Source organism: Morus notabilis, unplaced genomic scaffold (assembly GCF_000414095.1).
Source record: "Morus notabilis unplaced genomic scaffold, ASM41409v2 Scaffold2235, whole genome shotgun sequence".
Classification (NCBI taxonomy): Eukaryota; Viridiplantae; Streptophyta; class Magnoliopsida; order Rosales; family Moraceae; genus Morus; species Morus notabilis.
Window position 1 is genome coordinate 80,820 of NW_010360708.1, and position 13,806 is coordinate 94,625.

The 13,806-nt window shown below is 35.6% G+C and overlaps 2 protein-coding genes across 2 annotated transcripts; one reads left to right on the forward strand and one right to left on the reverse strand.

Annotated features, from left to right (window-relative positions):
- Positions 1–947: 947 nt before the first annotated feature.
- On the forward strand, positions 948–1,331 carry LOC21394166 (E3 ubiquitin-protein ligase RNF181). The gene has a single exon (XM_010097051.1). The coding sequence runs from the start codon at positions 948–950 to the stop codon at positions 1,329–1,331; it is 384 nt and encodes a 127-aa protein (XP_010095353.1).
- Positions 1,332–12,467: 11,136 nt separating this feature from the next.
- On the reverse strand, positions 12,468–12,994 carry LOC112091391. The gene is made up of 2 exons (XM_024164924.1): positions 12,909–12,994; positions 12,468–12,816 (listed from the first exon to the last, which is right to left on the reverse strand). Exons 1-2 carry the CDS (start codon positions 12,992–12,994, stop codon positions 12,468–12,470), a joined length of 435 nt encoding a protein of 144 aa, XP_024020692.1.
- Between the last annotated feature and the right edge of the window lie 812 nt (positions 12,995–13,806).

Consider the following 13,806-nt stretch of genomic DNA (forward strand, 5'->3'; position numbering starts at 1 on the left):
AATTAGTGGGTGACACAAATGATAATGATAAATTGACTATTTGACTTTATATGTAAACTTCAAATAATTGCTAATTCATATATGAAAGTGTCCGTTACTAATTTTGTCTCAAGTGATCAAGCATTTAGTAACAAAATCCTTAATTTACATTAAATTTAAGTTGATTAATATGCTGGGCACGAACAAGCTGACAACGAATTCTGCAGCCAGCGACGTGTGTGCGTAGTCTACAATTTTTGGTTACCCCTTGAAACGGTGCCGTCTTCGCATTGTAATTTAATCACTAACTTGTAGACGGGCCCATAAGATTAGTTGTCTAATCAAAAGGGAATTAAGACTTCTATTTCAATGATTACAACGGAACAAAAACAAAGAAAAAAAGAAGAAGGAAAGGATAAAACAGACAGGCATGGGGGCTATATAGGACCACATAAAATATAAATACAAGTGTTGGCCGTAAAACCAATGGCATCTAGAAATTGACTTAATCGGCATGTTGAAGAAGTCAATTTTCCTCCTCTCGTTTTCTTTATCAATCACGCAACCAGCTAACCTTATCAAATTGCTCTTTTTCTTATTAGCAAAAGAATAAAGGGAGTTTCTTCCGTAAGATTAGAAAAACGAATTATAGATACCTTTTTATATTTTAACTGTTAAATTTTTTCTTATGTATATTTTTTTTTTAATTTAGAACATATTTTTTTAATTTACTATAAATTTGATAAAATTTAACAATTAAAAATTGACACTGTTACCGACTTAAGATAGAAGATCCTAAAAAGTAAATAAATAAATAAATAAATACAAAAAAGAAAAGAAAAAAGAAAAAATTGGCATAAAAATATCACTATATATGACTATTCGACTCTAACATTGCCTATTGTGTAGAACCAAAAGCCGACACAAGCTCCATTTTCCCTCTCTCTTTCTCTCAATCCAATTTCACCATGGCTACTCTAATCTCAGAGTCCAACTTCAGACCTTCGATTTCTCCCATGATCGACCAACAATTCGATCTCGACGAGGTTCTCGCTTTGGCCGATGAGTATTCCACCCCATACGACGATGATCATCATGAGATCACAACAGTCTCGGAAGCGCCACAGAACCCTTTGGTCGTCGACTGCATGCCCATATCAACGGTGAACGTTGATTCTAATTGTGCGGTTTGCATGGAGAACTTCTACTCCGGCGAGACCGGTGAACGAATCACGTGCGGACACGTGTACCACGCGAGTTGCATCACCGCCTGGCTCTCCATCTGCAACTCTTGCCCCCTCTGCCGGAGCCGCATCTCCGGCGCCGTTCAATTTTTGTGCGCCGGAGAATAATGATCAGCTGCATGTAGGTTAGTTTCTGTAGCTAGACAATTAGTTATGTTCTCATTTCTGTTTTATTATTAAACACAACCAAAGATTTATAATTACAAAGAATTTAATTTTCATCTATACATTTGTTATACATGATACAATATATATATATATATATATGTGTGTGTGTGTGTGTGTGTGTGTGTGAGTATCATACCCTTACCCTACCACAGAGTTTTCCACAATATTCTGTTCGTTTGAGTATAGATCCACCTTTTATCTTTTTGCTACTTATTTTCTAGTGTTCTTGTCAATCCCTTCTGTTCTCACTAATTATATATCAAATTTGATAGTGTATGTACATAACAATATTTTTTATACCTTATAACCCGGAGAGGAGGAAGAAGAAGAAACCTTATTTCAATTCGTGGGCGGTCAAGTTATTAGCACATTACTTGTAGGCTAGCCGGTCAACTAAATTTTCAATTTATTCTACTTTTGTGGGGGTTGAAAACCAAAAAAAGAATAGAGAATTTAATGATATTATGTAGAAAATAACTCTATTCATTTCAAAAAAAAAAAAAAAAAAAGAAAATAACTCTACTAATGGTAGGTTACTCTCTTAATCGTTAGATTAATGTTAAATTATATTAAACTAAAAGAATGATAATTTAACCGAACTTAATAAAATCTTATGGTTCAGTTTTACATCACACTTTAATATAAAATTTTTAAAAAATACAAAGAAAAAGGAATAATTTTTTTTTTGGTAATTTCTATACAAAATCAAACATAAACTTGTGGGTTGCTCCCAAAGGATTGCGACAGCTGCATCTATATTTAATAAAATCAAACTTGAAAACGAAAACGAAAACGAAAAAAAGAAAGAGAAAAGAAAAACGTTCTTATAATTCATATTGATTGATTGCTAATTTGTTATATATATAGTATTCTTCATGATTCTAAACTAGACAGAATAGTTATATATGTTCCGTAGGCAAAGCAAAATAAACCTTTTTTATTTTAATTCCAATCACAATCGGTTAACTATATGCACGTGAATTATTCTTTAATAAAATATTTTAATTTTTTTCAGAGGAAAAATACTCAAATTACTCTAGTCGAAATCCATTTCTTCCGCTCATACATTATGCACATATCTAATCTAAAGTATATTGTATAAGCGCTAAAAAAATGTTATTTTGACTAAACCCATAAGATATATTAATTTCTTATCCTTTTTAGTTTAAAGAAAAATTGTATTTAGACCGTGTAAAAAAAAAACACTATACATTGGCGTCACATTATAACGAATTGTTCTAAATTACACAGCATCACACACGCTGTAAAAATTGTGGTTGTTCAAGTGACACCCACATACCGTAATAGATGCCCCGAATATTATTCAAAGAAAAATGATATTAAAGAGATGACAGATAAGTTAAACTGGTCCATACATGGTGATCTTATCTTATCTATTTATTGCCATTTTGGAAAGTTATACCAATATACGCAACTCGGATCACACACTATGACCCCGTTCATTTCACCGATTCGAGTTTTCAATTTTAGGTTTTTACAGTAAAAAGCTCTCAGAAAATATTACATCTAACTTTTTTTTTTACTATAGTGAAAAGCGCTTAAAAAATGTCACATATCAGCTCGAATTAAAAACTCGAATTCTCAAAATGAACGAGCCTATATATTAATACAGCGGCAAAGCAATGTAGAAATGATTCCGATACGATGTAGACGCTGATAGCTTAATATGTGCATATATATGCCTTTTCTTGACCAACAAACATGCCACTTGTAAACACTCTTTTCGCTCAATTGGAGGTAGTGAGAAAGGCAGTTTCTTTATCTTCTCATTGAATATATATACACACACATACATGGCAATTCCTGAATATTTATCGTTGGGTTAATCCCCCAAATGGTTTTTAAGATTTATTTTAATTTTATTTTAGTATTTAACTTTTAAAACGTCACACAGTTAGTCTATGAGATTTTATTATGTTTCAGTTTTAGTTATTCTGTTAATTAAGTATTAAATATTTGACAAAATCTGTGTAAATTATTAGAAAAGAAGCAGGAGAGCTATGAAACGGAATGAAAATGAACACTGCCTGATTTTGTATTGATTACTACCAGGCATTATATAGCCTACAAACAGAATATGTGCAGCGTCTTCAAAAAACCTGCTTGTATTTTCTCACGCACAACATGGCAGTCAATCTCTATGTGCTTTGTGCGCTCATGAAACACAGGATTGGCAGCAATGTGGAGGGCTGCCTGATTGTCACAAAACAGTAGAGCTGGTCCATTATGCTCGACCTTGAGATCTTTCAATAAGGAGAGCAACCAAATCAATTCACAAGTGGTGTTGGCCATGGACCAATATTCGGCTTCTGCAGATGAGCGAGATACGGTTTGTTATTTCTTGGACTTCCAGGAGACTAGAGAAGTACCCAAAAACACACAAAAACCACTAATGGATCTTCTAGAATCCGAGCAAGCGGCCCAATTTGAATCGGTGAAGGTCTTAAGCTGAATAGGAGAATTGGCAGCAAAAAAGATCCCTTGACCTGGGGTGCCCTTTATGTACTGCAGTATCCGATGCGCAGCATGCAAATGGGGAACCCCGGGTGCAACCATGAACTGGCTCAATCGATTGACCGAGTAACACAAATCTGGGTGAGTGATAGTGAGGTAAAGGAGCTTGCCAATAAGCCTTCGGTAAATTGTTGGATCTTCAAGCAAGTCTCCGTCGGATTGGGAAAGTTTGAGGTATAAAGAAATTAGTACGATGTATTCAATTTCCTGGCTTTAAAACAAAAGTTATGTAGCCCAACTCTTATACATAATCAGCACATGGGCGCATTCGATGATATTTATAAATATCCTTAAAATAAAATTAAAAAAAAGAACAAATATAAAAATTATAATTAACTAACGATTAAGAGAGATAAACAAATTAGATGTATAGAAACCCATATAATATATATGTATGTGTCACTAGTTTTTGAACGACGAGGACTTGAAGAATCATGCACGATGGGGACTTGAAGCGTTTAATTTGAGGAAGTCGATGTTGCCCCTCAGAAAGTGGTGTTACAGCAGAAGAAGATGTGGCATATAAGACATATATCAAAACGTAGAGAGCCCAGCTTCCAAAAAGAGATGACTAACTATATGATGAAGATTAACATTTGAGGTGGATTTTGTAAACTTATATAGTGGGAGCCTCACCTATATATATATGATCAATTTCGACTTTGAATTGGAGTTCTATTCTCATATGAAGTAGAATTCTAATAAGGCCCTTAAATAAGCTAATGCGTTTCCTAGCCTTAATCCTACGTGAACTCAAATTTCAAATAAAAACATAATAATTGCCGTAATAAATAATGGAAAGTGGCTGAGATAATTCTTAAAGAAACTAGAAGAGATAATTCCTATTTTAAAATATATCCTAATATTACTATAATTATCCAAAAACAACTTTCAAATAAAAGATAAAGATAATAAAGTTGAAAGTAGATAAATATAAAACTCCTAATTCTAACCTTATACGGCTGCATTATATTGTTACTTAAATTTTTACAATTATGACATAGTTCAATTGAAACCACTACCAACATGAAATAAATATAAAGAAATTAGTACGATGTATTCAATTTCCTGGCTTTAAAACAAAAGTTATGTAGCCCAACTCTTATACATAATCAGCACATGGGCGCATTCGATGATATTTATAAATATCCTTAAAATAAAATTAAAAAAAAGAACAAATATAAAAATTATAATTAACTAACGATTAAGAGAGATAAACAAATTAGATGTATAGAAACCCATATAATATATATGTATGTGTCACTAGTTTTTGAACGACGAGGACTTGAAGAATCATGCACGATGGGGACTTGAAGCGTTTAATTTGAGGAAGTCGATGTTGCCCCTCAGAAAGTGGTGTTACAGCAGAAGAAGATGTGGCATATAAGACATATATCAAAACGTAGAGAGCCCAGCTTCCAAAAAGAGATGACTAACTATATGATGAAGATTAACATTTGAGGTGGATTTTGTAAACTTATATAGTGGGAGCCTCACCTATATATATATGATCAATTTCGACTTTGAATTGGAGTTCTATTCTCATATGAAGTAGAATTCTAATAAGGCCCTTAAATAAGCTAATGCGTTTCCTAGCCTTAATCCTACGTGAACTCAAATTTCAAATAAAAACATAATAATTGCCGTAATAAATAATGGAAAGTGGCTGAGATAATTCTTAAAGAAACTAGAAGAGATAATTCCTATTTTAAAATATATCCTAATATTACTATAATTATCCAAAAACAACTTTCAAATAAAAGATAAAGATAATAAAGTTGAAAGTAGATAAATATAAAACTCCTAATTCTAACCTTATACGGCTGCATTATATTGTTACTTAAATTTTTACAATTATGACATAGTTCAATTGAAACCACTACCAACATGAAATAAATATAAAGAAATTAGTACGATGTATTCAATTTCCTGGCTTTAAAACAAAAGTTATGTAGCCCAACTCTTATACATAATCAGCACATGGGCGCATTCGATGATATTTATAAATATCCTTAAAATAAAATTAAAAAAAAGAACAAATATAAAAATTATAATTAACTAACGATTAAGAGAGATAAACAAATTAGATGTATAGAAACCCATATAATATATATGTATGTGTCACTAGTTTTTGAACGACGAGGACTTGAAGAATCATGCACGATGGGGACTTGAAGCGTTTAATTTGAGGAAGTCGATGTTGCCCCTCAGAAAGTGGTGTTACAGCAGAAGAAGATGTGGCATATAAGACATATATCAAAACGTAGAGAGCCCAGCTTCCAAAAAGAGATGACTAACTATATGATGAAGATTAACATTTGAGGTGGATTTTGTAAACTTATATAGTGGGAGCCTCACCTATATATATATGATCAATTTCGACTTTGAATTGGAGTTCTATTCTCATATGAAGTAGAATTCTAATAAGGCCCTTAAATAAGCTAATGCGTTTCCTAGCCTTAATCCTACGTGAACTCAAATTTCAAATAAAAACATAATAATTGCCGTAATAAATAATGGAAAGTGGCTGAGATAATTCTTAAAGAAACTAGAAGAGATAATTCCTATTTTAAAATATATCCTAATATTACTATAATTATCCAAAAACAACTTTCAAATAAAAGATAAAGATAATAAAGTTGAAAGTAGATAAATATAAAACTCCTAATTCTAACCTTATACGGCTGCATTATATTGTTACTTAAATTTTTACAATTATGACATAGTTCAATTGAAACCACTACCAACATGAAATAAATATAAAGAAATTAGTACGATGTATTCAATTTCCTGGCTTTAAAACAAAAGTTATGTAGCCCAACTCTTATACATAATCAGCACATGGGCGCATTCGATGATATTTATAAATATCCTTAAAATAAAATTAAAAAAAAGAACAAATATAAAAATTATAATTAACTAACGATTAAGAGAGATAAACAAATTAGATGTATAGAAACCCATATAATATATATGTATGTGTCACTAGTTTTTGAACGACGAGGACTTGAAGAATCATGCACGATGGGGACTTGAAGCGTTTAATTTGAGGAAGTCGATGTTGCCCCTCAGAAAGTGGTGTTACAGCAGAAGAAGATGTGGCATATAAGACATATATCAAAACGTAGAGAGCCCAGCTTCCAAAAAGAGATGACTAACTATATGATGAAGATTAACATTTGAGGTGGATTTTGTAAACTTATATAGTGGGAGCCTCACCTATATATATATGATCAATTTCGACTTTGAATTGGAGTTCTATTCTCATATGAAGTAGAATTCTAATAAGGCCCTTAAATAAGCTAATGCGTTTCCTAGCCTTAATCCTACGTGAACTCAAATTTCAAATAAAAACATAATAATTGCCGTAATAAATAATGGAAAGTGGCTGAGATAATTCTTAAAGAAACTAGAAGAGATAATTCCTATTTTAAAATATATCCTAATATTACTATAATTATCCAAAAACAACTTTCAAATAAAAGATAAAGATAATAAAGTTGAAAGTAGATAAATATAAAACTCCTAATTCTAACCTTATACGGCTGCATTATATTGTTACTTAAATTTTTACAATTATGACATAGTTCAATTGAAACCACTACCAACATGAAATAAATATAAAGAAATTAGTACGATGTATTCAATTTCCTGGCTTTAAAACAAAAGTTATGTAGCCCAACTCTTATACATAATCAGCACATGGGCGCATTCGATGATATTTATAAATATCCTTAAAATAAAATTAAAAAAAAGAACAAATATAAAAATTATAATTAACTAACGATTAAGAGAGATAAACAAATTAGATGTATAGAAACCCATATAATATATATGTATGTGTCACTAGTTTTTGAACGACGAGGACTTGAAGAATCATGCACGATGGGGACTTGAAGCGTTTAATTTGAGGAAGTCGATGTTGCCCCTCAGAAAGTGGTGTTACAGCAGAAGAAGATGTGGCATATAAGACATATATCAAAACGTAGAGAGCCCAGCTTCCAAAAAGAGATGACTAACTATATGATGAAGATTAACATTTGAGGTGGATTTTGTAAACTTATATAGTGGGAGCCTCACCTATATATATATGATCAATTTCGACTTTGAATTGGAGTTCTATTCTCATATGAAGTAGAATTCTAATAAGGCCCTTAAATAAGCTAATGCGTTTCCTAGCCTTAATCCTACGTGAACTCAAATTTCAAATAAAAACATAATAATTGCCGTAATAAATAATGGAAAGTGGCTGAGATAATTCTTAAAGAAACTAGAAGAGATAATTCCTATTTTAAAATATATCCTAATATAATTATAATTATCCTAAAACAACTTTCAAATAAAAGATAAAGATAATAAAGATCAAAGTAGATAAATATAAAACTCCTAATTCTAATCTGGCCGTCTATGAACTTACAATGTGATGTATATATTAGAAAAGACGCAGGAGAGCTAAGAAACGGAATGAAAATGAACACTGCTTAATATTGTATTGATTACTACCAGGCATTATATAGCCTATAAACCGAATAACAACGTACACTAAGGCATAACAGAAAGGAGAGAGAAAGGAGTAACAAAATAATAAAATGACAAAGAGAACATGCTGGAGGTAGTGGAATCAGGGAGACGTCCTCGAGATAGTGGAATTCAGCAAAGTAGTGGAAACAGCTGGAATCAGCTATTCTAATACTCCCCCTCAAGATGGAGAGAACAAATTGTGAATTCCCATCTTGGATAGCAGTAGATGAAATTGAGTTGGATGAATAGCCTTTGTGAAGATATCAGCAAGTTGGTTCCGAGTAGAAATGTGCAGCGTCTTCAAAAAACCTGCTTGTATTTTCTCACACACAACATGGCAGTCAATCTCGATGTGCTTTGTGCGCTCATGAAACACAGGATTGGCAGCAATGTGGAGGGCTGCCTGATTGTCACAAAACAGTAGAGCTGGTCCATTATGCTCGACCTTGAGATCTTTCAATAAGGAGAGCAACCAAATCAATTCACAAGTGGTGTTGGCCATGGACCAATATTCGGCTTCTGCAGATGAGCGAGATACGGTTTGTTATTTCTTGGACTTCCAGGAGACTAGAGAAGTACCCAAAAACACACAAAAACCACTAATGGATCTTCTAGAATCCGAGCAAGCGGCCCAATTTGAATCGGTGAAGGTCTTAAGCTGAATAGGAGAATTGGCAGCAAAAAAGATCCCTTGACCTGGGGTGCCCTTTATGTACTGCAGTATCCGATGCGCAGCATGCAAATGGGGAACCCCGGGTGCAACCATGAACTGGCTCAATCGATTGACCGAGTAACACAAATCTGGGTGAGTGATAGTGAGGTAAAGGAGCTTGCCAATAAGCCTTCGGTAAATTGTTGGATCTTCAAGCAAGTCTCCGTCGGATTGGGAAAGTTTGAGGCTTGGCTCCATTGGAGTAGAAATTGGCTTACAAGCCAAATTTCATGTTTCAGACAACAACTCTAAAGCATAATGGTGTTGAGAGACCGAAATGCCCAAGTGAGATCGAGCAACTTCAAGGCCCAAAAAATATTTCAAAGATCCTAAGTCTTTTAACTTAAAGCGATTAGCAAGAAGTGATTTCAAATCATTCACAGCAGCTTGATCATTGCTTGCAATAACAATATCGTCAACATACACTAAGAGGGCCAGGAAACTATTACCTCGATGCTTGACAAAGAGTGAGTGATCACCAGCCGATTGTACAAAACCTTCATTAAGGAGAACCCCTGAAAACTTAGAGAACCATTGTCGTGACGCTTGCCGTAGCCCATATAGCGACTTTGTCAAGTTACAAACAGCCCTTTCGGGCAAATGCTCCCCCTCACGACAAGGGTAACCGGGTGGAAGTGTCATGTAAACTTCCTCAAGAAGCTCCCCATGTAAAAAAGCATTGTTGACATCAAGTTGGGTGAGGGACCAGCCATAAATAGCAGCTAAAGTAAGTAAGACTTTGACTGTAACCAACTTGGCAACAGGGGAGAAGGTGACTAGGAAATCAATGCCCTCCCGTTGTGTGTATCCTTTAGCAACAAGGCGTGCTTTATGCCTTTCCACAGTCCCATCAGCTCTGAATTTGGTCTTGTACACCCATTTGCAGCCAACGGGGTACTTTCCAGGAGGAAGAGAGGTAAGATGCCAAGTGTTATTCTCTTCCAAAGCTTGCAGCTCTTCTTTCATGGCAACGCGCCATTCTGGAAGATCATTAGCCTGGGAAAAGGATTGTGGTTCGAAAGAGGAAGAAATGGCTAGACTAAAAGCACGGAAAGACGATGGTAACTAAGAACGGAAGAGATGGGGTAAGGTGTTTGGGAAGGTGAGGGTGAAGAATAGTTGGACAGAGTTGCCAGGAGCAATGATAATCGGCTAAGTAAACAGGTGGTTTGGTGGCACGTTTTGGACGAGAGGAACTGACCAAGGAGGGCTCGGAAGAAGACGGACTTAGGGGAATGGTCGGGGGATGTGACTGGTTAGCATCGAAAACGGACCAGGGAAGCACTTGATTATGAAAAAAATCAAGATTTGGTGTAGAGCCAAGAACATCAAAGGGGAAAATAGACTCATGAAACATAACATTACGGGAAATGAAAATGGTGTTTGTGGTAAGGTCAAGGAGTTTATACCCTTTATATCCGAATGGATAGCCAAGAAAAACACATGGTCTAGCACGGGGAGAAAATTTAGAACGATGACGTGCTAAGGTAGAGCTATAGCAAAGGCATCCAAAAACTTTAAGATGACCATAGGAGGGGGACTTATTAAACAGGAGCTCAAAAGGTGTTTTGTTGTCCAACAAGGGAGAAGGCAAACGATTAATCAAGTAAATTGCTGTCAATACACAATCCCCCTAATAACATACAGGTACATGAGATTGAAAATACAAGGCGCAAGCAACATTTAATATGTGTTGATGCTTTCGCTCAACCACAGAGTTTTGTTCTGGGGTGTCAACGCAAGAGAAATAATGTACAATGCCTTTGGACTCAAAGAAATCAGTGAACACCAACTCAGGAGCATTGTCGGAATGAGCAAACTTGATGGCAACATGAAATTGAGTTAAAATCATGTAAAAAAACTTAGGAAAAACTGTTTTAACTTCAGACTTGGCTCGTAACAAGAAAAGCCAAGTACACCTCGTGCAATCATCCACAAATGTGAGAAAAAAACCGATATCCTTCTGTCGTTGGGGTATGAAAAGGGCCCCAGATGTCCATGTGAATTAAATCAAAGGGGTTAGGTGACAAATGATTGTGAGATGGAAAGGGTAATCATTTTTGTTTTGTGAGAGGACATATCGAACAATGACAATGATTAGGAGAATTAGACAAAGGTAATTGTAACTTTTCATTCATTGATTTCAGTTTTACAGCGGAAGGATGTCCAAGCCGAAAATGCCAGATATTGGGCTTGGGCATCTTGGAAGCAACAAAACTACATGACGAAATTGAATTATAATTCAGATTTCTTAAGTCTAAAAAATATAAGTTGCCATCTCGTTTACCTGTCCCAATCGTCTTCCCCTGAGTGAGGTCCTGGATAGAACAATAGTTGGATAGAAAAATAACAGAACAATTATGAGATTTTGTGAGTGTTGTGATATTCAAGAGATTGAACCGAAATAAAGGAACATAAAACACATGGGTTAATACTAATGAATTCGGTAATGTGACAGAGCCTATGTGCGTGATATCGACCTGATGGCCGTTGGGCAAGGTGAGCTTACCCCCAGGTGATGGTTTGAGGGAAGAAAGAAGTGACAAATTGGAACAGACATGGTGCGTTGCACCTGTGTCGATCACCCACTGAGCAGTCAAAGGTTGAACAGAGGAGGAATGTAATGAACAAGAGGATGTACCTGTGAAATGTGAGACGGGTGGCTGTGGGTCTTCAGAATGGCTACTGGCACTAAGGTGGAGCTGCGAACTCAGAAGGGCGATAAGCTGCTGGCACTGATCTGGAGTGAAGGATGCCACCGACGGATTGGAGTTCTGAGATCGGGATGGCGGCTGTGTAGAGAACTTGTTCTCCATCGAAACCTGATGAGAAAAGTTGGATTGAGTGGAGCTCTAAGGGTTGGTTAACGGGCCTGACCTGAATGTGCCTGTCTTAGGTTTGGGCTTGTATCCAGGTGGGAAACCATGCAATTTGTAACATCTGTCCACAATATGACCCATGAGTCCATAGTGGGTGCAGCTGGGCCTGTTCGCCCGTGGTCTTGATTGAGAGACAGATGCTGCATTAACAAACGGAGAAGGAGGAGTGGAGGTCTGAAGTGCCATGGAACCCGGTGAAGAGGTTTCTGACCCAATAGTGCGCTGCCGTTCTTCTTGAATAACCAGTGAGAATACTCTAGAGATTGAAGGCAGAGGATCAAGCAATAAGATCTGTGCTCGTGTGGATGCAAATGAATCATTCAGACCCATTAAAAACTGCATAACGTATTCTTGTTGTTGGTAATCTATCCAACTCTTCATTCCACCACAGCTGCAAACCGGTATGGGCTGAAAATCTTTGAGCTCATCCTAAAGAATCTTGAGGCGCGTGTAGTAGGTGTTAACGTCAAGGGATCCTTGAGACAGGCCAAGCAAAAGTTTCTTAATCTGGAAAATCTGCGGTGCATTGCTCTGGTGGAATCGATCGTACAAATCGATCCATATATCCCTAACACTATCAAGGTAGAGAAGGCTGTCTCCTATTTCCTTTGAAACTAAGTTAAGCAACCAAGAGGCGACCATACTATTGGATCTGGAAAAAAAATTGAAGGTTAAATCACCCGCAGATGGTCTCAGCAAGGTACCGTCCACAAATCCAACTTTATTCTTGGCGTTGAGGGCCATGAGCATTGATCTCCTCCAAGTGTTGTAGTTGGATCTGGTCAAAGGATGAGAAACCAGAATCAGCCCAGGATTGTCTCCACTATGGAGGAAGAATGGACTTTTGTGTCATCCATGGTGCTGACCGACCTCGAAGCAGAGGCTGCCTCCGGAGGAGAAGAAGACAAAGGATTGAAATAGTTTTGCTGGTTTTGCTGACCACCGCCACGCGCCATGGATCAACAACTCTAATTAGCGGAAGGAAGGCACTCTGATACCATATTAGAAAAGAAGCAGGAGAGCTAAGAAACAAAATGAAAATGAACACTGCTTGATTTTGTATTGATTACTACCAGGCATTATATAGCCTACAAACAGAATAACAACGTACACTAAGGCATAACTGAAAGGAGAGAGAAAGGAGTAACAAAATAATAAAACGACAAAGAGAACATGCTGGAGGTAGTGGAATCAGGGAGGCGTCCTCGAGATAGTGGAATTCAGCAAAGTAGTGGAATCAGTTATTCTAATATAAATTATGGATCAAAATTAAAAATAGCCAAATTTAGAGATTATATGTGGATATTAACTTTTGTTTTGTATTATTTTAGTCATAAGCTTTAGACGTTTCTAATTTTGGTCATTAATTTTCAGAATTATCGTCAAATATTTAACACCTAACTACCAAAAGAACATAGACATAAACATAATAAAATTTTAGAGACTAACTCTGAGATTTTTTAAAAGTCACAATCAAAATAGTGTTAAGAGTAAACTTCAGAAACTATTTGTGTGATCATTTGACCATTAAAAAGAGAGAAAAAAAAACTGTTATGACCCTTTTGCAGTGAACTTTTTAAAGATCTTTTTAGAGAGAGAAAATAATGGGTGCGTTTGGAATTGATTCCAAAACGTTTTTGTTTTCTGTACGAAAATGAAAATGAAAACGTTTTTACTTTCATTTTTAAATTATTTCTGAAAATGCGTTTGGTAGTTTTATTTAGAGATTGATTTCAGTTTTAAAAAAAACTGAAACTGCGTTTGGTGG

Coding starts and splice junctions, on each gene's coding strand:
- LOC21394166 (XM_010097051.1), top strand. CDS start 948: ATGGCTACTCTAATCTCAGAGTCCAACTTCAGACCTTCGATTTCTCCC.
- LOC112091391 (XM_024164924.1), bottom strand. CDS start 12,994: ATGGCGCGTGGCGGTGGTCAGCAAAACCAGCAAAACTATTTCAATCCT. Junction 12,817..12,908: donor GAGGCAGCCTCTGCTTCGAG/GTCGGTCAGCAC, acceptor TCCTTTGACCAG/ATCCAACTACAACACTTGGA.